This window comes from Myotis brandtii, unplaced genomic scaffold, assembly GCF_000412655.1.
Source record: "Myotis brandtii unplaced genomic scaffold, ASM41265v1 scaffold115, whole genome shotgun sequence".
NCBI lineage: Eukaryota > Metazoa > Chordata > Mammalia > Chiroptera > Vespertilionidae > Myotis > Myotis brandtii.
The window spans coordinates 17,906,879-17,934,569 of record NW_005353967.1 but is presented as its reverse complement, the minus strand read 5'-3'; the positions used below and the strand labels follow the sequence as shown (position 1 = coordinate 17,934,569).

Here is a 27,691-nt window from a genome sequence, read left to right as displayed (position 1 = left end):
TTATCTGACCCTACTGAATGGCTCAGAATATGATGAGCTATGGCAAAAGTTCTGGCCAACCACTGATGACACATTTGGGTCATTGTGACATTGATGAAGAATTTTCAGAGTAATCGGCGCTTCGTCAATTTTAACTTCATAAAAAAATGTTTGCTCTCCATAATGTATTTAATTTGTAATTACATAATGAGTTTCAGAATTAAGATTTGAAATAGCTGGGGGGATAAAGAAAAGGATGATTTCTGAAAGCTAATCATTAAGTAGAAATCGCACTCTGGAAGCCCATTTTTAAAATGGATAAAAGGAGACAGGGGACAGCGTGAGAACTAATTGCTGGTCGGCTGTATTTTCCGCTTACTTCTGTAAAGGACTGTACACGCTCTGCATTCTTTCAGTGCACATAAGCATGCGGGAGGGATTTACAGCACCCATGCAGAATGGACTACTAGGGGTGGGTGAGAGTTAAGTGTCACGTGCCCCAAGGCTCCCTCTGAGTCATAGGCACTGAAACCTGAGTGCTGTCACACCCCTTCCCTGAAGAGGTCCTGGGACTGGCGTTTCCTGCCTGCAGAGCACAGAAGCAGCTTCACAGAGCACAGCTCCCGTATGCTGTTACCACATGGAACTGGGGTGAAACCGTGCTCCCTAATTTTATACATTTGATAACATTTGGGAAACAGGACGCAGGTGGTCAAAATGAAAGCTCTCATCTTTGTAGCTGCTGGAGCCATGCTTCTGTCACCCACATTCTGTCAAAGCGGTAAGCCCTTTTCTTATGGTGTGTGTGTGGGGGGTGGGGGTGGGGTGAGGGGTGTCCTGGTCTCTACAATTAATTCAATAGTGAATTTTCTTTGTGAGAAGTTTTTGATTTTCTAAGCATTTCCTCTGATTCAGCAAAGATAGCACTTTAAAAAAAATCCTATGTTTCTACTTTCTGGTGAGGCATAAAGGGGGAAAAAAGAATATTCTCAGAGATCAAGTGGTCTGCTTTCAATAATCAACAAGGCCAATAAATTACTGTTTCTTAACAATATACCATTTTTTACTTTCAGTGGTATCAGAGAGTTATAGTTTTCCCTGCCCTCATATATGATTTTTAAATTTTAGAAATGAAATTTCCCGAATACTATTACTTAACTCTTCATGTTTTTCTGTTTTATTCAACACCAGTTCAGGGTACATCTGCATCTACAACTCCTACCATTAGGTCACAATATAGTCAACATTGTTAGGAACAGGAGAGCTGGGCAGAGAAACAACAACAAGAGGGGGAAAACCCAAAATTAAATAAAAACTCCAGACCTCTATTAAGAAATATTGCTAACATTCACAGCTGGAATCACTGAGGTGGTTGTAGGAGAACCCTAAGAGAATTAGTGGATGGTAGCACATGTGGGGTTTATGAATAGGATTAAGTGAATGCTCTTTCTAGGAGTGGATGAACCAAAATGCAGCGGAATCATAAAAGAAATGAGGCTTGTGGAGGTTCCTTCAAGATGCTGGTGGGGTTTGGAGGAAGTGAAAAGGGGGGAAGAATTCAAATGTGACAAAGTAAAAGGCAGTGAGTTGACTTTCTTCAGTTGGGTGGGGGAGAAACGAGACGTGACTCAAGTCCACTCCCTTTGGACCAGTGCCTCTTTCAGGCCTTTTCCTGGGTTGGCAAACATTTTAGAATCATTTTGTTAAATGGAAACCTGTATAAAGAATTGAGCAAATTAAAAAAATAAAATTTGGCCCTGGCTGAGTAGCTCAGTTGGTTAGAACGTCCTCCCAATATGTCAAGGTTGCGGGTTCGATCCCCAGTCGGGGCACGTGCAAGAATCAACCAATGAATACATCAACAAGTGGAATAAACAGATCAATCTCTTTCCCTCTTTCTCTCTAAAATCAATTAAAATTTGTTTTTACAGTGAGTACTGTTCTTAAGGAAAACCACATAAGACTTGCTCAAGCTGAATCAGATCAGCTGACATTCTCGTGGAAAATGGAATCCAGACTTTCAGAGTCAGTGTTGAGCATGTTTTTGGCGTGATGTCTTGCTCAATCACAGGAATTTTCTGAAAACTGACAAACACTTGGTTCCAAAAGCTCTCTTATCAGATCCCGAAGGCAAACAACCCGTAGGACATATTCTTCAGCCACCATTTACCAGCTTCACGCTTATCTGGGAAGGCACTTCTATTTGGGGGATTGTCAGGTACAGAAATTTTCTGAAATGCAAGCTGAGCAAAAGGGTTTGTGTGACTAAACTCAAGTGTCACACCACGTGCCTCAACCTGCCTCACAGTTCACCTCTCAACAGGCACAAACCTCTGCCACTTCTCAGATTTTTCTTTCTTTTCTTTAATCTACTCTCCCCTAAATAGCACCCGAGCACCTCTCTGCCCCTGTATGTTCAGAAAAAATTCTCCCTTTTTGTGACACACTGAATTAATTCCGTTTGTGCAATCTCAGGAGTATGAGGAAGGCTTCAATTTCACCTGGGGCGAATGGTAGAGGTGAAATCAGGATGAGAACCAGGTTACTGAACACTAACCTCAAGTATTCAACACAGGAATTCAGAGGTCATGTGAAAAGGAACTGGCAGAGAAATAGCATTTTAAAATTGGCAAGTATGAAGTTTAAATTCAGCATAAAAGTTTGCCTCAGGTAACAAATTTGAGAGAATCTACTTTCTATCCATGTCAAAGATTAATTTATGGAAAACTTCTTTAATGATAAACAGGTCTGAGTATTGAGGTTTATTCTGTTTTTGAAACTGCACTTTCAAGAATTAGGATTAGTAATATCAACAGGACACGTAATGCCAAATATTTATAGTATGTGGTCGTGTTTTTATGCTTTTTTCCCCCCCATTTCCAACTTCTCAGATCATCATACCGATTTCATCTTCTGATTTTTCTTCCTTTGTCGCCTGTCCCCTTAAAAATCTGACATTTGAATGTTTTTTTTTTCTTCTCACATCTCTCACTAGGCTGTTCAGTCACTCCTACTAAATTAAACCACAGCCTCTATGCGGACTACCTATCATTTGGATTTTTGAAATGTAGGACTCCACCCCTAAGGCTTTCTGCCTGTCCTAGGACAGTTTACACTCTAATATCCCAGCAGCAACCCAAACTCAGGAATACTCAACACCGAGATCTTCGCTTCTCTTTGTGTTCTCCCCTTTCCTCTGGAGCATCCTCCTCCTCCACCACGTCATTTTTGCCTCCTGCCTCTCCCGCACCGCCTCCGTACCCAATAGATGCCAAGTCCCATTGAGTCTCCATCACAGTCTCGTGTGTTCATCTTCCCCTGTCCACTGCCATTGCTCTAGTCCTGTAACTCACCATCCTGAGGTTAAATGATTACACTAGACTCTGAAACTGCCCTCCTTGCTTCCAATTTCTTATCATTTTCAGTTCTTCTCCACACTGTCACCAAGGTCATCTCAAACACAAGTAAAATCATGGTTATGTTAGTTTCCTATTGCTTCTATAACAACTCATCATAAATCAGTGGTTTAAATAAAACATTTATTATCTTATATTTCTGGAGGTCACAAGTCCTAAAGTCAAGTTGTTCATTCTGAAGGCTCTAGAAGAGAATCTGTTTTCTTGCCTTTTTCTAGAAGCTGCTTGCATTCCTCGGTTCATGATTCCTTCCATCTTCAAAGCCAGAAGCATAGTGTCTTCAAATATCTCGCTCTGACTTTGACCCTCTTGCCTCCTTATTTTAAGGACTCTTATGATTACACTAGTGGCCCGGTGCATGAAATTCGTGCATGGAGTGGGGGGGTCCCTCAGCCCAGCCTGCACCCTCTCCAACCAGGGACTCCTTGGGGGATGTCCGACTGCCGGGTTAGGCCTGATCCCTGTTCGGGCCTAAACTGGCAGTCGGACATCCCTCTCGCAATCTGGGACTGCTGGCTCCTAACCGCTCACCTGCCTGCCTGCCTGATTGCCCCTAACTGCCTCTGCCTGCCTGCCTGATTGCCCCTAACCTCTCTGCCTGCCTGCGTGATTGCCCCTAACTGTCCTCCCCTGCTGGCCTAATCTTGCCCCTAACTGCTCTCCCTGCCGGCCTGATCTTGCCCCCAACTGCCCTCCCCTGCCAGCCTGATGGCCCCTAACTGCCTCTGCCTCAGCCCCCACCACCATGGCTTTGTCCAGAAGGAAGTCGGATGTCCAGAAGATGGCCGGTCGACCAGGTCTAATTAGCATATTACCCTTTTATTAGTATAGATTGGGCCACCCGGACAATTCAGGATACCTCCCCATCTCAAGATCCTTAATCACACCTGCAGTCCCTTTTGCCATGTGAAGTAACACATTCACAGGCTCCAGGCATCAGCAGGTGGAATCTTTGGGGTGCCACTATGCTGTCTACTACAATGGTCAGCCCTCTGTTCATAATTTTTTTATGTGTACAATTCCAGCATCTATCAATGGGCACACGATTCCTTAGGACAGTTTAGGGGCCCTTCAGAGATTTGGCTGTAACCTAATCTTTCAACTTCATCTCTCAGATGAACTTTATTAGTATAAGACAGTGCATTTTTGTATAACCTTTCTCACTTGTCTGAGAGTTGAAGACAGGGAGAGAGTTTATTTAAAACTTTATGCAGTAAAATAGGCAATAAACATTTGCTGAATTAACTTATCTGACATTCCTAGATCCCATGACAGCCCATACTATGCCTCTGCCCATTCATAATCTATAGAAGCTTATGCCTCTATTAAATTCCATCTCTTTATGAACCTTGCTTATCTTTGTTTACATTCATCTTTTCATTGACATTTTTACTCAAACAACTGTCAACTACTGTCTAAATGCTTATACAGTTTATAATTATATGACATTGCTCTATAATGGTCTGATGTGCTATTTTGTTTCCTCTAAGAGTATTATAAATTCCTTACATCCACTTTTTGCTCCCGCATTGGCTAGCATGGTGCTAGGCATATGATAAACCTTTGATTGCCTGATCTACAGTGATTTTTTAAAAATAAAAATGACCTGTCTGGCTCAGTGTTTGAGTGTTGGCCTATGTATCAGGGGGTCACAGTTCAATTCCCAGTCAGGGCACATGCCCGGGTTGCAGGCTTGGTCTCCTTTTGGGGTGTGCAGGAGGCAGCTAATCAATGATTCTCTCTCATCATTGATGTTTCTGTCTCTATCACTCCCTTCCTTTCTGAAATCAATAAAAATATATTTAAATAAAAAATATAAATGACCCTACACACAGTGTATTTTATGTCTTCTGAACCACAGATATAGCTCAGCAAAATATCATAAGTTAATACTTCTTTTCAATTACAGGTATGGAAAATGATACAGACGACTTGGCAGAGCCAACATTATCCATTAGGACCTTTCGTGGAGCTCCCACAAGTTTTTTTGAAGAGATCCCCCTTTCTGCTATAGACGGCTGGACAGGAAGCACAACTGTAAAAATAAAGTGCCCTGAAGAAAGTGTTTCAAATCTCCATGTGAATAATGCCACCATGGGGTATCTGAGCAGCTCCCTAAGTACCAAACTGATACCTGCCATCTACATCCTGGTGTTTGCAGTGGGTGTGCCGGCCAACGCTGTGACCTTGTGGATGCTCTTCTTCAGGACCAGATCCATCTGTACGACCATCTTCTATATCAACCTGGCCACTGCAGACTTCCTTTTCTGTGCCACACTGCCCTTTAAAATAGCTTACCATCTCAATGGAAACAACTGGGTCTTTGGAGAGGTCATGTGCCGGGCCACCACAGTCATCTTTTATGGCAACATGTACTGCTCCATTCTGATCCTCGCCTGCATCAGCATCAGCCGCTACCTAGCCATTGTCCATCCTTTTACTTACCGGGGGCTGCCCAGGCGCACCTATGCCTTGATCACATGTGGACTGGTGTGGGCAACAGTGTTCTTGTACATGCTGCCATTTTTCATTCTGAAGCAAGAGTATTATCTTGTCCACAGGGACATCACCACCTGCCATGATGTCCACAACGCATGCGAGTCTTCATCTCTCTTCCAACTCTACTACTTCATCTCCTTGGCATTCTTTGGATTCTTAATTCCATTTGTGGTCATTATCTACTGCTACACAGTCATCATTCGGACGCTTAATGCATATGACCATAGGTGGTTGTGGTATGTTAAGACGAGTCTCCTCATTCTTGTGATTTTTACCATTTGCTTTGCTCCCAGCAATATTATACTTATTATTCATCATGCCAACTACTACTACAACACCGACAGCTTATACTTTATCTATCTCATAGCTTTGTGCCTTGGTAGTCTGAATAGTTGCTTAGATCCATTCCTTTATTTTCTCATGTCAAAAATCACAGATAACTCCACAGCTTATCTTACAATAGTGAAATCACCTTAGAGAACAATGGAAGCTATCTGTGAAAACACACATGCTTGGGACCACATGTGTGTAAGTGCAAGGAGCTCCATTCTCTAGCTCCCTTTTGAAGCTCCTGAGAGATAGTGCTTCAAAAACAACACTACCAGTATTTTAAGAACATCAATGTAGGAGAAAAGGTATCACCACTCTCTTTATGGCAGTGGATACATTTACCTGACTGGTACTTTAAGCTCTTTATAGCTCTATCTTCCCTCCTTCTATGAGCTTTCTACTCTAGATGAATTGAAGGAGAATGGGACAAGGGACAATGATACAGCATGGAGAGAAGCTAATATCTCAGTTTTTGGTACCTGGTGTCATTTTTTATTCCTCTGCCTTCTTCCAATTGCATGCTGGGGGCCGCCTCATTAGCGGATTCTACCTTTGTAACATCTCTTACTAGGATCCATTATCTTAGTCCCATCTTTGCCTTCCAACCATTCTCTTCCTGTCCAGCCTATCCTCCACTTCACCAGGCCACTGCCAGATTTTTCTTCCTCAAATATCAGTTTGAATACCTCACTCAACCCTCCCCCGACCCCAAGCTCACTGCAGCATTATTTATGACAAACAACCTATGAAAGCAACCCACGTACCCCTCAATAGATGAGCAGATAAAAAAGCTGTGATACATATATACAATGGAGTATTACTTGGCCATATAAGATAATGAAATCATACCATTTGGGCTAGCATGGACCTAGCAGCCGTGGGCAAACTACGGCCCGTTTGAAATGAATAAAACTAAAAAAAAAAAAGACCGTACCCTTTTATGTAATGATGTTTACTTTGAATTTATATTAGTTCACACAAACACTCCATCCATGCTTTTGTTCCGGCCCTCCGGTCCAGTTTAAGAACCCATTGTGGCCCTCGAGTCAAAAAGTTTGCCCACCCCTGACCTAGAGGGTATTATGCTCAGAGAAATAAGCCAGAGAAAGACAAATACCATATGATTTCACTTATATGTGGAATCTAAAGAACAAAATAAGCAAACGAACAGAATTGAAATGGACTCATAGATACAGAGAGAGAATTGGTGGTTGCCAGAAGCAAGGGGGCAATGGGACACAGGAAGAAAGAGGTGAAGGGACTAAGAACCACAAGTTGGTAGTTATAGAATGGTCACAGGGATGTAAACTACAGCATAGGAAATATAGACAATAATATTGCAGTAACTATGTATGGTGCCAGTTGGGGTACTTGGAAATATCATGGGGAGCACTACATAAAATATGATTGTCTAACCAACACACACACACACACACACACACGAAACAGCTCGAAAACCTCCATGGACTCTCCACTGTTTTAGAATAAATGATTAATCTTTAGTTTGGCATTCAGGGCTAACTTTCTAATTTTACTTCCCAATAAACCTTGCCTGTGATGTAAACACTAGCCAAGCTTCTTGCTTTGCTGTGATGTGATTTCTCCTCTTTTTGCCTTTGTCTCTAACTGGAAAGCTATTTCTAACATATTTGCCTTAATTCTTTCCATCTGTTAAAGCCCTCAAAGGACCATTCTTCCCTGATTCTCAAGCTAGAAGTTCATTTTTCTAATCTGAACTTTCAAAGCATTTTATTTTATTTTTATTATAGTACTTACATATAGTTCATTTATATACAAATATTAGTTCCATAAACACTTAAGCACCATGTATAATAGAGAAGGGGCTTGTTCTGTCCCTTCTTTGTGCTTTTTATGGCAACTCCAGGCTCAAGTTTTTTCAGGGTCTGTGGGGCCCAGCTCCATACTTTACTAGTACATTGTCATGTGCCTGAATGAAAGAATAAAATCCCAAAGCATCTTAGCAGCATGAAAGTCCATTAAATTCCAACAGAGAAAGCAAGGTATTCTGTATGACAAGGGACAACACCATTTTTAGTTGGACATATAAAAAAAATCAGGAAGCTAAGCTATGAATATACTCAAAGTCATATAGAAGTTTAAAATGCCTCCATTACTTTTGTGGCTTAAATATAGTTTTTAATGGGAAAAAGGATATTTTGTTATAGACGCCCAGCATCTTCCTGTAGGTAAATGACTATATTTCCCTTAGTTTAGGGATTAGACAGGAGGTAGGATACCAGTAGTTAAGGGCACGAAAGATTGCTGACATGAGTTTTCAAGTCTGTAAGAATGTGCATTATATACTTGTAGTGACCATCAAAACAATAAAAAACTTAAAATGCATACTTTTTAATGTGAAGAGTTTCCTATTTCATTGGACTTAAAACACACACACACACACACACATGCCCATAAAGGCCCTTTACAGCATGTGTGCAGTGTGTGAAGAAGAAAAATCAGGTAAATAATAAAGCAAGCAAGAAAAACAAATCTAAAATAAGTCTCAAGATGACAAAAAGGTAAACGTATGGAACTAGTTTTTGCAAATAAAGTCATCAAATGCAATATAGTTTTATCTATGGAAAACATGAAACAATATTCACTTGTTAAAAGCACACTTAATTTTTATGCAATAAATTACACGTAGCAAAACAGAACTTTTGCTGGGGATATAATTCATATGTTCTCAAGCAAAGCCTTCAATTTAAAAATAGCTCAAAATTCACTGCCTCTGGTGAACAAAGTGTGTTCTCTGCTAAGTGTATGCCAACATGCCCTTTACCCAGACTTTCCCCAAGAGACAAAAAGAATTTGGTGCCTACTCAACGTTATACTTGAAATACTATTACCAAGGACCAAGTAATGTTTACCATATAAGGATATTTTATAAGCGCCAAGTAATCCTCATCAATTTACATCACTGTCCCTTATCTTTGATAAAACTCAGTATCCATTCTTTGAAGATGTTATCATTGAGACCTTTAACACTATATATTTTACAAGCTTTATTTTATACTGACAATACAAATAATATATTTTCTTCTATTATTTCCCATGTTTGGACCTTGGGAAGGCAAGGCACAGAAATACCACCATAAAACACAACTGGAAACTTCTAGCTATCAAAACAACAGAGGTTTTAAAACAGAGATGCAGGTCTAGCTGGCTTGGCTCAATAGAGCATTGGCCTGCAGACTAAAGGGTCCTGGGTTCGATTCTAGCCAAGGGCACATGCCTGGATTGCAGACTCGGTCCTCAGTAGGGGGTGTGCAGGAGGCAGCCGAGCAATGATTCTCTCTCATCATTGATGCTTCTATCTCTATCTCCCTCTCCCTTCTTCTCTGAAATCAATAAAGACATACATTTTAAAAAAAGAAAAAAAAGAAATGCAGACACCCCACCAAATAAACAGAACCAGACCCCCCCTTCCCCCCCAACCCAGGGAAAGAGATTAGGCTGAGAAAAGAAAGTTTCAAAACTAATGGGCAGAGAAAGAAAAATGTTGAAAAAATAGGAATTTAACCAAATCGGATTCATTGCGTAGAATTGTTTTAAGCCTGTTAGCTGTTACATTACAGTTCAAGCCCCTAATTTTATTGGCCAGAGTACTTTAATGCCTGAGCTAGAACCCAGCTCTCTAGGCTCATATGTAATGCTCTAGTCACACTAGTAAAGCCACTGCTTTCACACGGAGGAAGGATGCCCAACAGAGAGCTGGCACCTCATGATCACTCAGGGAAGGCTTTGGGGTGCTCTGGAGGGTGCTATGTGGTTCTGCCTTGATTCAGAACCTTCACAATGGGATGCTCTGGCGGGGACCTCCACCGCCTGCCTATGAAACGCTATGAAACGTTTGTGGAGTCAGGCTCACCTCAAGGACAAACCCCCAAGTGGCTGCAGGCAGGGCATTACCTTATAACCCTGTAAGATAGGTACTACATGTGTAGACTGAAGCATAGAGAATTTTGGTGACTTGACTAAAATCCCTAATTTTTGGCAAAACCAAGATTTGAATGGTGCCTTGTGTCCAAAGCAAACAACTTTTATCTTAAAATGCCGGTAAGTGTGCCCTGTGCCAGGGCCACAGCTACATCAGTGGCAACAGCAGGTGGCAGCTCCCCTTCCTGGTTGACGGGTCTATTCTCCTCCCCTGAGATGTGGGAACACAAGGCTTGAATCTGAGTCTCGTTTTCTCACTCCCTGGCCTGGCATTCAACCCAAGCCTCAGGTTCATTCACATCAGGTGAGAGAGCACCCATCCCCCACAGTTGCTGTGAGGCTCAAATGAAGATCCGCATAAGGGCACTTGTACAGCGTAGGTAGGGGTAAGCCCTGCCACCGTGCCAATCAGAGGGCAAACAGCACAGAAGGCCCCCGCCCTAAGGAACAGTTTTCTTCACCTTTAATGGGGAGTGAACAGGATTTACACTGTTTTATTTTTTTCTACTTGTAGTGAATTTTTATTTATTAAAGATTTATTTGGCACAGGCAATACATAGTACAAAGTTTAAAAGATTAGGAAATATTTCATCCTTTTCTCTAGTCACTCAGTGCTCTTCCAGAGGCAACCACTTCTGTATGCTGCTGGAGACTACATGATGCCAAAACGTTTCTAATGCTTTGAGGCAAAGTTAGTTACTTTGAAGGGAACACCTGAACCGGAGCATGCCTGTTCTAGAAACCAGACTAAGTTCCTGGGGGAACTGGCCCTTCGTGAGTTGTTTACCTTGTATTTTGAAAGTTTAGAAACACTGAGTAAATAATACATGCACTCTGCAAAAAACTTAAAAGTCCAAATAGTACAAGAACAGAGAAAAAGAAGTACCAAACTTTCTATCTGGTTCACCTTCCAGATGGTGTCTTTCAGAAATATTCTACGCACGTATAAGCCCACATATATATGGGTGTGTGTGCCACTGGTGTGTGTATGTGGAAGCAAACAAACACTTAGCACACATATTAAATATTGTCCAATATAGAACCATTCATTCTTTTCTGTGTATTTCACTGTATGGATACTCTGCAATTTAACCAGCCCCTCCTGATGGACATTTTAGTTTTTTTTTGTCTTTAACTATTACAAACAATGCTGCAATAAACATAATTTTCTATCTGCCTTAATATATGTTTCTGAGTCACACAGACTGGGGCATAGTTCCAGAAATAATTACTTTTTGGGGGTAACATTGGACAACTTGGTCTTAGCTTCATTATCTATAAGATGATGATAACGATAGTTCAGAGAGCTGTTATGAGGATTATGTGAGAATATTAGATCCTAATATCGTGCCCAGCAAATATCAGGTGATGAATAAATGTTTGCTCTAACCAAGGATGTATTTCCCATCTCATTTAAGGCAGTTCCTGGTTCCAAAGTCTCATATAGAGGAGATGCTCACCTCTTTTGGGTTGGCTAGTACATGGGGACATGAAAGGTATGAATGGCTAGCACCCAGGTAGCATCACTCCCACTCTCAGGTGACAGGTTCAACACTCAGCCCAGTACCCTTCTAATAGTGGCCAGTGTCTGTCTGACTCCTTATAATATCAGTACCAGCTCCACAGCCAGATAAACCGTCTGCTCTTTATGGGGACTCTGGCCAGGTCAGTGTCCTATGTCCAGAACAAAGCATGCTGGTTCCTCCCTAAATCATCCTGCTTTCCACCCACCTAACCAACTCTTCCTTACCTTTCAGGCACAGCTTCTATTCTATCTCCACTGCAACTGTTCTTAGGATTCTAATCCGCAACAATCCCAACCACCTCTGAGTCACCCTGTGCACTCCTCATTTTGGCGCTTGGCCACATGCCTATCTCTACTATTATTTAACTATTTTATCAGAGAATGTGCACTGCCTCCATCAATTTTTCAGCATTGAGGATAAGGACACAGAACATTCAAATGGTGTCACGTGTTCCTTGGATCCCCTTTCCCGTACCAGATGCTACATACTGCACTATGCACACAGTATGTGCTCAGAAAATATCCAAGAACTTGGACTCTGAACAAAAGCTCTCTCACAACTGAGTTTTTAGGAAGAGTGGAAGCAGTCATCAGCTCTGGAGCTGGCTTGTTTGACGCCTGGAAATGACAGCGCTATTACTTCCATTCTGATTCATAGGCAATTGCTGGAACAAGAGGCTCATAAGCTTTAGGAAAAGATGGGTAAAAAAAAAAATCCTCCCTTCTACCTTTTCCCTTATCTAGTCTGTAAATGTGAAGGAAATGAACTTACTGAGACTTACCTTCAGTTTCTGTGATTTGGCGTGGTATAAAACATCCTGGTAGTGCTGGGCATGCTCTGGGTCCACATCTCTAATCTTAACTGCAGGAAACTGCAGACTTTCTAGTGTCTTTAAAGGATCTCCTGCATCTATAGCTTCATTGATACACCCTACAGCCACAACTCCTGGAAAATGAAGAAAGTTTTCCTTTTAAACCACAGTACTTTATACGTTCTCTAGAATCAGCAATTGCAAAGATGGAGTTAGGAAGTGGGGTGGGAAATCCACACACACAAAAAAACCTATAAGAGCTAATAAACAAGTACAGCTGAGGCTGTGAGAGATAAGATCAGTGTACAAAAATCCATTGTATCCCTATATATTTGCAATGTGCAATCTGAAACGACAGTAAGGGGAAAATCCATATATAATAGATTCTAATTACAAATACAGCATAATTACAAAAAGAATAAATAAGAATAAATTTAACAAAAAAGCATAAGGTATGAAAGATCATTGAAAAAAAATTAAAAATGACTTAAGTAAATGGAAAAATCATCTCACGTTCATGGCTCTAAAGACTTAATATTGTTCAGATGGAACTACTACTCAAATGGATTTACAGATTCAATGCAACACCTAACAAAATCCCAGCTGCCTATTTTTTTTAACAGACATTGCCAAGCTGATTCTAAAACTCATATGGAAATGTAATAGACCAAGAATAAAATAATGCAATGTTGAAAAAAGAACAAAGTTGCCCTAGCTGGTTTGGCTCAGTGGATAGAGCATCGGCTTGTGGACTAAAGGGTCCCAGGGTCGATTCTGGTCAAGGGTACATGCCAGGGTTGTGGGCTCGATCCCCAGGGTGGGGTATGCAGGAGGCTGCCGATCAGTGATTCTCTCTCATCACTGATATTTCTATCTCTCTCTCCCCCCCTCTCCCTTCCTCTTTGAAATCTATCTATCTATCTATATCTATCTATCTATCTATCTATCTATCTATCTATCTATCTATCTCTATCTGAAGATTAGTGCATCTAAACTATAAAAAATTTTTTAAAAAGGAAAAAAAAAGAAAAAGAAAAAGTTGAAGGACTCTTCTCAATTTTGAAATTTACTACTAAAGCTACAGTTCATACTGCATTGTACTAGGGTAAGGATATACAGATCAATGGAATAGAATTTAAAATTCAGAAATAAACCTTTACAGTTATGGTCAGTTGATTTTTGACAAGGATGACAAGACAATTCAACAGGTAAATAATAGTTTTTATAACAATTGTATAACCACACGAATTAGAATGAAATTAAATTTCCTATATTATTCCATGCACAAAAATAACTCAAATGGATCACAGACCTAGAAGTAAAAGCATCTCTAATAATAAAAGCATAATATGCGCCGAAACCGGTTTGGCTCAGTGGATAGAGCGTCAGCCTGCGGACTCAAGGGTCCCGGGTTCGATTCCGGTCAAGGGCATGTACCTGGGTTGCGGGCACATCCCCAGTGGGAGATGTGCAGGAGGCAGCTGATCGATGTTTCTCTCGCATCGATGTTTCTAACTCTCTATCTCTCTCCCTTCCTCTCTGTAAAAAATCAATAAAATATATTTTAAAAAAAAGCATAATATGCTAATTAGACCAGACAGCTGAACAACCTTCCAGATGTCATTCCGGACATCCTTCGCTGCCGCAGCGGTGGCTGAGGCAGAGGCGGTTAGGGGTGATCAGGCAGGCAGGTGAGCAGTTAGGGGCTATCAGGCAGGCAGGCAGAGTGGTTAGGGGCGATCAGGAAGACAAGCAGATGAGCGGTTAGGAGCCAGCAGTTCCGGATTGTGAGAGGGATGTCCAAGGGATCCCATATTGCGAGAGGGTGCAGGCCGGGCTGAGGGACACCCGCCCCCGTGCACGAATTTCATGCACCAGGCCTCTAGTGAACTATAAAATTCTTGGAAGGAAACATAGGAATAAATCTTTGTGGCCTTGAAGTAGGCACTACTTCTTAGCTATGACACCAAAACCACAAACAACAAAAGAAAAATTGAAATGCATGGGATGTTATAAAACTTAAAACTTTTGTGCTTTAAAGGACACCATCAAAGAAAATGAAGACAACCTACAGAATGGGAGAAAATACTTACAAGTCCTGTATCTGATTAAGGACTTGTATACCTTCTACACAGGTAGGCCACATATACAAGTAACTCTTACTATTCAAAGGAAAAAAGAAAATCCAATTTAAAGTGGGTAAAGGACTTGAATAGACATTTCTTTAAAGATGGTACACAAATGGCTAATAAGCACATGAAAAGATGCTCAATATCATTAGTTATTAGCAAAAAGCAAAACCCAATCCCAATGAGATACCACTTCATACCCACAAACCATAACAGGTGGTGTGAGGATGTGGTGAAACTGGACATACATTGCTGGTGGAAATGGAAAATGATACAGTCAGTTCCTTAAAATAGTAAACACAGACCACCATATGATCCAGCAGTTCCACTTCTTGGTATGTACTCAAGGGAACGGAAACCATATGTTCACACAAAAGCTTAACATGAATATTTACAGAATGAGTATTCATAATAGCTAAAAGTAGAAACAACCCAAATGTCCATCAACTGATGAATGAATAAACAAAGTGTCTACCCATAGAAAATATTATTTAACCTAGGAAGGAATATGAAGTATACTGAAATGTGATACAACATAGATGAACCTTGAAAACTTTAGGCTAAGTGAAAAAAAAATTAGACACAAAAGGCCACATATTACATGATTTTATTTATATGAAATGTCAAGATCAGGAAAATCCAGAGAAACAAAGTAGATTAGTGGATTAAGGGATGGGAGGTGGGGATATTAATGGTATGAAGCTTCTTTTTGGGGTGATGAAATGCTATGAATTTAGATAATGGTGAGACAACAAGATGGTGGTGAAGTAGGTGGAGGTTCACACTCACCTCCTCCCAGCACCAGATCAGATTGCAGCTAAAGTACAGAAAAATCAACCGGAATAACCATCTGAAGACTAGCTGAACAGGAGTCTTATAACTGTTATACAACTTTCAAATACATAAAAACAATAAAAAGGTAAATGTTATGGTATATGAATTATGTCTCAATGAAGCTGCTATAAAAAGGGGGTCAGCTTTACATACAAGTAGCAGCAGGAATGCTAATTTCTAAGGCAACCCTCACTTAGACAGTGGATGATGGAGTCATAGAATACCAGTGCTGGAAGAATTTAATGTAGAGATATACAAGGAAAAAAAAACTGAAATGCAAAAACATTTGGATATATATTCTATTCTTTGGATTATTCTACTTCACCACTCTGTAAAAAATGCCAAAACAGAGAGTTCCAAAAGCAAACAATTCCCTACAGTGTTAGAGTGAATTTCCAGGTCAACATAGTCCCAACGATGTTCAATGGAATGTTCTGTGACGATGGAAATGCTCTGTATCTGGGCTTTTCAATAGAGTAGCCATTACCCACATGTAACTATTAGGCCATTAAAATGTGGCTAGTGTAAGTGAAAAACATAATTTGAAATTTTATTTAATTTCAGTTAAGATACCCATACTTTCTTGGAAGTATAGGAAAGCTCCATAGTCATGCATGTTTGGGGATATTGTTAAGGTTCAAGGATGGCTATTGAATGCCATTGTTTCAGTAATGTCACCTGGTAAGATAACACCTGGAGCCCTAAGTCTTGGAGGTACTAAGGGAAGAATAAGCATTCCACCAGTTTAACCTTCCACTATCTCTACCTTAGCATAGGATCTTAGGACATAGACTATAAGGTCCAGGAATGGAAAACACAGAAACCCAGCTATGGAATCTGGAGAGTTTTTGAAACTAGCAAAAGGGATCCATTTGGAGGTCATTTCTCAATACTGCCTTGTTATTAAAAATAAACTATCAACTAGTCTTATAAAACTATAGTGTATGTACAAGTATGTGTATATATGTGTATATAAACATTGTACACACATACATATATACTAACAGGGGGCGTTTGCTTCCCAGCTTAGTGCTGATGGACAAGAACTACTACAAAACTTAAACATAAACAAGCAGCAAGCTTAGAAAATAAACATTCTTAAAGCCAAACTTATTACTTCTTATTTTGTCAGTTACATATCTTTCATCCAAAACAATCACAATTCACTTTAAAAATGTGATATGCTATGAAACAGAATACGTACTATTAATTTTTAATGAGTATCTGCATCTTGAGATATTTGAAATTAAAGTAAAATACTCAGCTAAGTATCCCCCAAATAGATGACTCCATAAATACCACCTTGCTAAGAATGGAAACAATTATCTGGAGGATGGAAGGGACAATCTAAAATGATTAGAAATTATTCCTGATTATAGTACGTACTTAAATATGTTTGAAGAAAAAGTAAAAGTACTTTCCTAACATGCAAGTTACATTATCTCAAAACGTTGGAAGAACTCAGGAAAGTCTAAGCACTATCTATATACAAGGTATCATCATTTAAAAAAGATCCTCACCTGAGGATATGTTTTTTTTAATATATTTTAGAGAGAGAGAGAGAGAGAGACAGAGAGAGAGAGACCAGTAGGTTGCCTTCTGTATGTGTCCGACTGGGGATCAAACTCACAACCTTTTGGTGTATGGAACAACACACCAACCAACCAAGCCACCTGGCCAGGGCAAGGTATTATCATTTACCCTGTTGCAGTTATAAACTGGAGAGCACAGACTACTTCATTTCATTCTCTAGACACCTACCTTGGGTAGACCGTTCTAAATACTTTTAAACACCCCATCCAAAAAGAATCGGAATGACACTGTAAGAATGTGTGTTCCCATTGGCTGCTCACCTGAGGATGAGTGCATGCCAGCTGACTTGATTGAAATCACCTGCTTAAGTTTTGTTTGGCATGTTTCTAAGACTCAAGCTGCTGAGGTCATAGTAAATGACCTCATAGGAGCTGAAAGACCTACGCAGCAGACCCCCCCCCCTCACCCCCCAGTGCATCTGTATCACTGCCTCTGTTTATAAATCCAGGGGAAATCCCATTTTAACAAAGATTGCTGAGCCTCACTCAGTTCATGGCCCACTTCCTTAAGTCATCGTGTGAGACCATAACATCTCGCACGAGAATGTGGGCAGAATGAGGGAGTGGGCAGAAATTCTCTTTTAGAGGTTGTGTATTTGAGACAGCAGAGGAGGTACCCTACAAAGAATGGTACCTACCAAATGTAAAAAGCAATTCAAAGAAGAAAACTTCCTTGTCTCCGCTACATAAATGCTCCTCTGGGGCTCTACGGGGAACAGTGAAATTTCTAGTGAGAAACCAAGAGAGCATCCAAGTCTAAGAAAATGCATTTAGCAGCTTCTCCATTAAATTCGCCTTCTACATTTATCACTTCCCATTAGCTGCATACCTTATCCACATCACAAATCAGTGAAAGGATGAGACCTGAGAGCACGTGGCAGGGGTGGGCTGGGGAGAGTAAAGCACTTTCAAGATGTCCATGAAAAATTCTCAGTGTTTTCAGATGATTTAATTACTATACTGTATCATTCCTGCCATGGAATACACAATGGTGTATTTTTAAACTTTAGCTTTTTAAGCAATCACCTAAATATATGCTATCAAGCTCAATACTTAACTTTAAAAATACCTCATTTTGACAGAATAACAGAACAAGCCAAAAGAAAGAAATTAAATGTTCTGTATTAAACTCCCCAAATACTAGAAAGGAAATATGATATAGAATATCTAAAATAACTCTGCTGGTTATTGCATGTGCCCTTCATGACAAGATGTTTAAAAGAAATATGATAGTGGCCATGTGACATATCTCAAGGAGAATGACAGTATTCCAGTTTAACTAGATAAATGTCATACCAACCCAAAGAGATTTTTCTTTAAAAATGATAACCACCTACAAAAGACCTCTCTCTTTTGAAGTTATACACATGTTACTTTTCCCCCCTTTTCCTGATAAAAGTAAAGGCTCTTAAGATATTCTGGGACAAAAATGGCGTTCCCCCCCTTTGTAAAATCAAAGTCAAGAATGAGAGTAAAACTACAATTGTTCATCACTGAGAACTCACACACCTTCACTTGCATAAGCAACACACACTACAATCACCAAAGCAGAACTGGACTTCAGGTATTGTCAGAAAGAATTGGGGAAAAGTTATGGAATACTATTCAGCTGTAAAAAAAGAGATCTTACCTTTTATGACAGCATCGATGGACCTGAAGAGTATTACATTAAGTGAAATAGGTCAGAGAAAGACAAATACCATATGATCTCAATTATATGTGCAATTTAATAAACAAAAATAAATGAACAAAACAGAAACAGACTCATAGATACAGAGAACTACTGACAGCTGTCAGAGGGGAGAGGAGTTCGGGGACTGGGTGAAAAGGTGAAGGGAATAAGCAAAAAAACTCCCAAGATACCTCATAGACACAGGCAACAGCGTGGTGATTACCAGAGGGAAAGGGGGGTGAGGAGAAGTTGACGAGGGTAAAGGGGGATAAATGGTAAGGGGAGGAGCCTTGATTTTGGGTAATCCTATCTAATAAAAGCCTAATATGCTAAGTGTCTGGTCATCCAGTGACTGGTTGACTGTTCAACCAATCAAAGCGTAATATGCTAATGATATGCTAAGGTTGCTCAACCACTTGCTATGATGTGCACTGACCACCGGGGGCAGACAGTCGACTGGTCAACCAGTCACTATGATGTGCACTGACCATCACGGGGTAGATGCTCCAACTGGTAGGTTAGCTTGCTGCTGGGATCGAGCCTATCGGGACTGAGCGAGTGGGGCCAGCCACTCCCTGGAGTCCTCCCGCGGTCCCTCCCTGGCCCCGATCCTGCACTGGTGGGGTCCCTCGGCCTGGCCTGTGCCCTCTCACAATCCGGGGCCCCTCGAGGGATGTCGGAGAACTGGTTTCGGCCTAATCCCGCAGGCCATTCCCCAGGGGAGGGTGCCAGACACAGGGCTATGGTTGGCGAGCACTGCTGCAGGCGGTGCAAGCCTCTCCTGATCGGGACTGATTGGGTGCAAGCCCGAGGCAGGTGCAGTGGGGCCGGAATGAGTGGAAGCGGCAGGTAGGAGCTGCAGGCAGCATTGAACTGTGGGTTTCGGCTTGATCCCCACAGGCCACCCCGAGGTACCCCACACATGCACAAATTCGTGCACCGGGCCTCTAGTGAATATATAATACAATATGCAGATAATGTATTATAGAATTGTACACTTGAAATCTTTATAATTTTAATAACCAGTTATCCTAATAAATTCAATAAAAAAAATTTTAAGAGTGAAAAAAATAAAGAATTGGGAAAAAGCTAGAAAACAAAGATGAGACATGATTGTTTATTTTGCCTACCCAAAGAGTCCATCCTTGGGTGGCATTAGCCAAAGCACTCAAACCATTGGAGCAGGAGACGCCAAGTGCTGTAGCTGGGGATCAAGGAGGAAGGCTGAAAGGCAGAGGGCTGGGGCACTGAGCTTTGTAACAGGACACAAACACCAGGGTTTTGTTTTGTTTGTTTGAAAAATATTTTTTTTATTAATTTTGTAGAGGAATGGAGAGGGAGAGAGAGAGAGAAACATCAAATGTGAGAGTGAAACATGGATTGGCTGCTTCCTGTACACCCCCTACCAGGGATCAAGCCCCAAACTGGGGCATGTGCCCGGATGGGGAATTGAACCAGCAACCTTTTGGTGCACAGGACGATGCTCAATCAACTGAGCCACCTCAGCCAGGGCTGCTGGTTTTTATGATGGAAAAAACTGCTTAAAGCTTGAATTTGGTAATTCATGCTACAGAAATTAGTGAATAACTGATTGCTAAAGTTACACAGCTCCTTATTCCCCACTGTTTTTATATGCAAAAGGAAAATGATAAGGAAGCAGCTGACACTCAAGAAAGCATGTTTCAGGGCATATCCTCTTGGGACTGCCCACTTTTCATGCTCATAGTTCATAATTTCTAGAAACACAACAAATCACCATGACTTCTGATTATAAGGCGACAGTTAGATTATGTTCCAATTTCTTCCAAGGGCAGGAACATGTGTCATATTTCAGGAAAATGTCCAAATGCAAGTCAAAATAAAGTTGAGTGCCTAAACAACTGAGTTATGTAGAGCAGTCAACTGTGAAGTACCAATAAATAAAAATTATTAGGACCTCTATGTATGGTTGTTGTTGTATTTTTTTCATGTATAGGGCATAATGTCACAGGAAGGTCATAGCATCCTGCCACCCGTGAGGAGTAAGCCCATGTTGCTGTTGGATGTGTTATACACAGAGGAGCCATCCTTCAGGCGCTCTGCTCTCTACACACCCCACTTACATGTATTTTTAGTCTGTCCTTTCATGTCTTTTTATATATTTTTATAATGTTATAATATGTTGGTACAGTAGTATAAGCATATAATTTACATATAAATACATACATACATGTTAGAGGAGTGTGCTTTCATAGGGCTCCATGAGCAAAATTTGTAGCCCTAGAGAAGTTGTTGAGACACCTTATTTTCCCACTATCCTAGAGAAAAAAAGTATTCCATACTTACTGTCATTTTCTTCTTGAATTTGAATATTAACCATATCAATACAATTCTGAATTTCATTCCAGCTTAAGGTCTCTTGCCCTTGGGACAAAACGTCCAGTTTAATGGAGAGTAGTTCATCTGCATAACTGTGGAAGAGAGAAGGATCATGATACTAATAACAAAGAGACATTCATTCTTTGTTCAAGATATGCCTCTTATATGAGGGGCCAAAAGTGTTTGTTAGGAGGTGAGACAAAGAGTAGAAAGACAACTAAAACTGTGGCGTGCAGCTTTGTCAACATACAAGCTCACGTATACGAATGGTGTTCTTTTTCTTAGAAATACTTTATGTACAAATGCTGTTTAATGAAAGTTCCTCAAAACCCAGCTTCGTACCTAACTCAAGCAAAACAAAACAAAAATAACTTCGATGTCCTCAAGCCTGTGATTTTGCTTTTTGTCTAATTACTAATTTTCTTCCCTTTTGCACATCGTGGCTCTAAATGACCATGGCCCTCAACCCTTCTATCAAGCGTTCTTTTTATTACTCTTGTTCCTCCCACAATGTGAGCTGTAAGAGTCCTTTCTACTGTAACCCTAACATAGCTGGGTTACCCTGAGATTTAATATGCCTATTGAGGAATCAAATAAAATGCAAATGTAGTTCCAGAAAACCCTGCTAAATGACACACATCTTCACTATATGTTTTCTTGAAGAGGTGGTGCATGAGTTGAATCAGAATATTTTAAAGTTCCTCCTCACCTGTCCATTGCTCCTAAGGCTTCAGAGCAACTACTCAAAACCCTTGTGTCCCCTCCCTGCCACAGCACTCTCACACCTCAGTCCTGGCCCCTGACCCTCCTCACTCAGCAGAGTCCTCTGGAAAACAGAGTTTGGCTAATCACTCCAGTTATTTTTCTTATCTGGAGAAATTTTAGAGGAAAAGACACCCATCTTGATATATTACTAAGGAACTCTCATTTCTCAATAATCAATTTTCCTATTTAAAATTTATAGAACCAGTGTTAGATCCATAAGCTAACAGGAGCCAGTCTAGCCCAAAGTAATGACATGCAATAGTTTAGCTGGCTTTTGCATTACTCCAGGGAAATAAAGACCAATCCTCTATGTGCCTATTGATTTACTATGCAGTTTGACTTCTGAATAGCACCTGCAGATTTCCTAACAGAGGTTAAAGAATGAACATTGCATTAAGCCTAAAACTGTTTTCTTGTTGTGACAAATTTTCTTAAAGTTTTGCATGCCTCTGCCTGAATCTTTCATTGGGCTCCTTATTCCAGCCCCTTAACCATGGACCACCGGTTGGCGACCACTGCTCTAGATGACACTGAGGTGTCTTCCACGGAGTAGCTTGAGAGAGAAAAACATCATTCAAAATAGGAAGCAGTGGTGATGATGCATTATCTGTCGCCGAATGAGACATCACCAGATGCAGGCCTGAAACTGGTTAACTGTCACGTGTGAGATTTTCCCCTTACCAAGAATTATAAGCCTACGAAGATACTCTGCGTCACTAGTAACATATAATACTGAGCATAATAAAAATATGGATAAATGGCAACTCCCACTAGTTAGCATCCCTTCTAAAAAAGAGTGCAGAATCCTTGTGGGTATCTCACATGCTTAATATCTAAATGATAGTCCAGTGGGAATAAAATGAGGAAAAACACAGAAAAAAAAACCGGCAATCACCCATCATTTCTTTAGCAATGAACCAACACTAGTCAAAGGGAACCGATTTTAGGGGTAAGACAGAGCTTTGCAGGCTTTTCCATCTGAGAGTTAAAGGTATGAACTCTGGAACGTGCTCTGTGGCTTACCCCACCTCTCAGAGCTCTCCTCACCATCTTCCATGAGCCAACTAGTAACATTGTATTTCTAACAGACTTGGGAAGTTTTGAGATTAAAATTCCAATTGAGTTCAGCAAATGTTTATTAAGCACACACTATACATAAAATATGTTGCAGGCATCACAGGGATATTAAAATGAACAAGATGCAGCCTTTATACTTCAAGGAGCTTCCAGTCTAGTGGATAAGACAACAAAAACTCCAAGGAAGTTTTTCACTAAGAAGAATAAAAAATTTATTTTTGGTTCCAAGATTGTGTTTCTCTCCACATGATGCTAATTCTCAGAAGATATGATATGACATTAGCGGGGGTGGGGAGAAGCATGGAAATATTCATGGACGTATAGTAGGCAGGGCCTGTAAGCTCCAATACTGTGTCAGCAGACAGGTATGTTCCTGGTGGTGAGAGGAGCGCACATAGGGGGAGACAGCTAGAAAGTACAGCGTGTTTGGATCCAGCTTGGCCGATGGGCAAAATGCAAGGAAAGATGCAGCTGCAGCTAAGGGCAGAACACGTTTAGAGTGAGTCTGTTCTTAATTCAGACGAGAACTGGGAACACTTAAACATAGCAGCATTGTAAAACCAGATACATTTTAGGACATTTAGTCTGGGAACAGCACATGCCTAGAGCCATGCCAATCCTACATCACTTTTTTGAGAATTAGACAAAAGAATCTTTCTGGGAAAACACAGTACCAAGGGCGGGGGGATGGAGAGCCACAATAAATAGCTACAGACTCTGTAAGAATTCATCCAGGCGGCCATGCCCGTACTCTTGTGCTATGAACTTGCACAGCCATAGGGAGTGGCCCAGACCCAGCAACGTTTCTTAAACGTGAAAACCTGTAAACCGGACTTCCAAGAACTTGGGTGAAAAGCTGACACTAAAAGTGAACTGCTGAGGCTATGGCAGCTCCCTGAGGCCAATGCAACTGTCAACACAAGAACCAAAGTGGGCCCTGAAACGCAATCGGTATTGGGTCGTCCAGGTGACCCAGAAAATGCTTAAATAAAAAAGAATTTTTATTCAGTGTTTAAGATTAAAAACTATAAGATTTTGCTTGCAGCTGATGAGCGGAAAGAGAAAAATAAACCATTAATCACCTGACTGGCTAGTTAAAACGCTCTAACTTAGAGTCAAATTACTCCGTGCCATACTAGTTACTTCGTGTGGACTTAGGAGTTCTGGAGTAAAATAGCTCTAAACAAAACGTATTATCTGAGAGCAAAGGGCCAATGGATATATGAAATACTGAATAAGAAATCTGATAAAGGGAGGTTGTGGCAGCTCTTTTGATTCTTTTAGGTTTCTAGCAGTTGGTTACTATATGCAACTGAGTTACTATAGCAGTGAGTTACTTTATCTCTTGACTTGTCTGAGTTAAACAACTTTAACCCACTAAGCAGGAATAAAGAGACATTTTATAGATTGGTTAGAAGACATAAAGCAGTCTCACTTCTCCAGTAGAATTTTAGTTTAATTAAACCATATAAGAAACAATGATCATTGCACCTAATGTACTTGTCACACCACACCTGTTGAGTAGAATTTCCATCACAAATGTTTTCATCTTCACCATCATCTTGAGTCCCTCAATCTATGTATCTTCCCCTCCTTTTAAAAAAAAAATCTTCCCCCATTTCTCAAGCACTCTCCTTCTGATGGTTTCCCCTGAATTGCTAGCCAATGCAAGGGTTGAAGGTTCCCAAGATGCTGTTCTCACTGAGATCCATGCAGAGGAAGGATTACTGAACAAGAAGTTGCTAATCAACCCCCAGATGGCAAGGAATGGCAAAATACTCTCCCAACAGTGTTCAAAAGTCTGCACTGGAAAATGTACCAGGGATGTAGCTGGCCTTCTTACTGGGCAACAGTACCACTGAAGCACTGGGGGCAAGTTTCACATCCAATAAATTCTTTTTATACACTTCTTTGGTAAATTCTTTCCTGGGAAAATGGTTGCTAATGAAAAATTACAATAAATGTTGCCAACAGCCTGTGCAGCAAACTGCCTTTCCTCTTCTAGAGGAGCCTCAGAAGGGAACTGATTTGTAAAGAGAGAACCACCAGAAAGATGGAATTGAATTCTTGCAACTTTGCTTCCTTCTCTTGCAGAAGCGTCCCTCTTAACTTCCATTTCAGCCTGTGTAGCCAGCAAGGCAGCAGCGTTAGCAGCTTCTACTTCTTCCTGTGTACTTGGAAAATGAGTAGCTCTCTGCACGGTCCAATGCAATCTGATGTTTTGTACGCTCTCAAGCTGCCCTATCTTCTTTCTGACGTTTTCGTTTCTATCCTCGAACATTCTTTTTGCTAATTCCTCTTCTTGCTTTCTTTTATACTCCAACATTTCTTTTCCAGTTTTTCTCCTCTCAATTTCCTTCTTAACCTCTCTCTGTGTTCTTCCTCTTTCCTTCTCTCTTCTCTTCCTTTCTTCAAGTGTCTGGGTTGGTCTTTGCTCTGGCAGTGAGGTCCTCCGCTGGTCTCTGATGTGAACACCCACTAGGTCCTGAGACGGAAGGGCATGTCTGGATCTTTCTCCTCCTGTTGCAGAATCTGACTTTGTAGCAGAAGCGGGTGGTGTCTCATAAAGCTCCCCATTTCTGGACTGAGAGTTTTCAGAAGTGTTGTTAGGTTTGAATGAGGTGGACGGAGTAGAGACTGAACTTGTTGACTGGCTGCCATCTGCCACTGAAGTTTCTCCTTTTAATGAGTGCATCTGCCGGACTTTGAATTTTGGTAAAAAGTTCATCTGCAGAAACACTTCCTTCTATTACTGCCAAGGGAATTCTACTGTCTCCAATAAAGAGACTAGGTGAACCAGCCCATGTGGCTCAGTGGCTGAACACCAATCCATGAACCATGAAGTCACTGGTTCGATCCCGGTCAGGGCACATGCCCAGTTCCCGGCTTGATTCCCAGTGGGGGGCGGGGGGGGGACATGCAGGAGGCAGCTGATGAGATGATACTTTTCTCTCCTCAATGTTTCTCTCTAATCCTCTCCCTTCCTCTCTCTAAAAATCAGTTAAAAACACTTTTTTAAAAATAAAGAAACTGGGTGGAATACATACTAGAGAATAGATTTGTGAAAATTGTAGGTAGGCTTTACTTTTGGTACTGACTTTAATAGCAAAAAGCTGTTTGAAGATGCTTTTGTCACTTTCTCATCTTCCCAACTTGCAGCCATCACTTCCCATGAACACCACGAAGATTGCACGCTCCTCTTGGCCAACAGGATGGCGGCCAGGATGGCGCCCTGGAACCACAGCATCCTCCACTGGGCCTAGGTGCTCACTGCATGTGCTGTCCCCGTGGTCCCGGAGTTGGCCCTCCCTCCCCTTTTCCCCTTCATGGGACCCCGCAGCTCTCCATCCCACCTCTCCACCTCGCTCGGCACAAACGCAAACCCGTCAGTGGCCTCCTGGGACACGTGCAAGTGCAAGTGGGAGAGCTAGGAGTGCGCCTAGTCACGTGACGCCACACACCAGGGTTGGCAGCAAGCTCCCTCAAAAAATTTTAAAAATATTATTAAAACATACAGAATACTTGAACTCTGAGGCTGAGGCTGTATCTTTAAGACCTAGTTGAAAACCACAGGTGTAAAAGTGGTTCTCAAATGGAATGTGGGACTCCTTCCTCAATGGGTTGTCAATTGGAATAGGGAAAGAGAAGATTTTTGAAAATCAAAATGGGTGATTGGAGGGAGGGGGGACTGTCCTTTAGAGGGCGTGGCCAGGGATGCTAAATCTGTGGGACAGCCTTGACAATTCTCTCAGCCAGATTCCCCATGAGTGCCCCATTAGGCTGTTAGGCTTCATGAGGGAGTGACCAGCTCTGTCTTCTACTCCAACACTAAGAGAGAGCAGAGCAAAGCCTGGTTAGGTAAGAATAGGGACAGATAAGATCTAGGAAGACCAATCTGGAGGTTATTATATATAGAAGCAAAAGTGAAAACGAGGTGGTCGCTGGGAAACGGGGACACTTTGCAGAGGTATTGCACACAGATTGGATACTGACAGGGAGAGAAGTGAGTGGGCTGTTTACAGCAGGAGGCTGCCTGGCAGAGGGCAGGGGAAAACTCAAGCTGAACTTGAGGTTTCTAAGCGTGGAAGAGCGGGTGGTGTCATGAACAGAAACAGTAAAAATAGTAGAAATAAATTACCTTGGAAAGAGACTCTGAGGCATAATGAACCAGGAGGCCAAATGTATGTAGTGTAAGAGCACCAGTTTCTCCAAAAAGACTAAAAACAAGGAAAATCCAGTGTCTTCCTACTTTTGGGCCATTCTCTACATAGACAAGTGGTCAAACACCAAGTTAAAAAAATTTTGTTTCCTGTACAACTATATTGACTCAGGAGAATTACTCAACCTTTCTATTTGAGCAGTTCCAGAAACAATAGTTGAAGAGTTTTGTCAAGATCTAAGCAGACATCTCCCCCTGGTGGTCACAAGGATGGAAAATCACTTGGTTTTTTATTTGGGCTTTTGTCTGCCTGAATCTTTCATTGGGTTCCTATTCCAGGCCCTTAATGTTCTCTCTGGATTTGCTCTAGTGTTTTATAATACTGTTGATTGTATTATCTAGTACCATATTTAAGGAACATGAAATGAAAAATACTAAACTGAGATTGTTACCCACTGCCATGGTCCACTGTGGTCTCAGCATTCCTTTGGTTTAACCACCAGAAAAATGAGACTTGGGGCCCAGTTGCCAAATTTTGGGTTGATAAATCCAGATTCAGTTTCCTCATCAGTAACATAAAGAGA

General features: G+C 41.1%; 2 protein-coding genes, 1 long non-coding RNA gene and 1 pseudogene across 6 annotated transcripts in view; 2 read left to right on the top strand and 2 right to left on the bottom strand.

Annotated features, from left to right (window-relative positions):
- The window catches only part of IQGAP2 (IQ motif containing GTPase activating protein 2), a 283,664-nt gene that overhangs the window by 71,646 nt on the left and 184,327 nt on the right, over positions 1-27,691 (bottom strand). For all 4 annotated transcript variants that reach the window (XM_005858052.2, XM_014549911.1, XM_005858054.2 and 1 more), the window contains 2 exons: positions 21,074-21,198; positions 12,492-12,655 (listed from right to left, as the gene is read on the bottom strand). In XM_005858052.2, coding sequence (XP_005858114.1) covers positions 12,492-12,655; positions 21,074-21,198 — 289 coding nt within the window. The remainder of the gene's footprint in view (positions 1-12,491; positions 12,656-21,073; positions 21,199-27,691) is intronic.
- Positions 544-7,000, top strand: F2RL2 (coagulation factor II (thrombin) receptor-like 2). The gene is made up of 2 exons (XM_005858048.2): positions 544-760; positions 5,305-7,000. The coding sequence occupies exons 1-2, from the start codon at positions 697-699 to the stop codon at positions 6,369-6,371; spliced, it is 1,131 nt and encodes a 376-aa protein (XP_005858110.1). The 5' UTR covers positions 544-696; the 3' UTR covers positions 6,372-7,000.
- Positions 14,571-24,857, top strand: LOC106728247. Its single transcript, XR_001364532.1, has 2 exons — positions 14,571-14,656; positions 24,611-24,857. It is a non-coding gene; the product is annotated as an uncharacterized LOC106728247 (long non-coding RNA).
- On the bottom strand, positions 24,302-26,450 carry LOC102256434 (annotated as a pseudogene).

Bases quoted from the DNA above. Each gene is read 5' to 3' on its own strand.
- F2RL2 (XM_005858048.2), top strand. From the start codon at position 697: ATGAAAGCTCTCATCTTTGTAGCTGCTGGAGCCATGCTTCTGTCACCC. The intron at 761-5,304 runs GTAAGCCCTTTT...TTTCAATTACAG, and splicing joins ACCCACATTCTGTCAAAGCG to GTATGGAAAATGATACAGAC.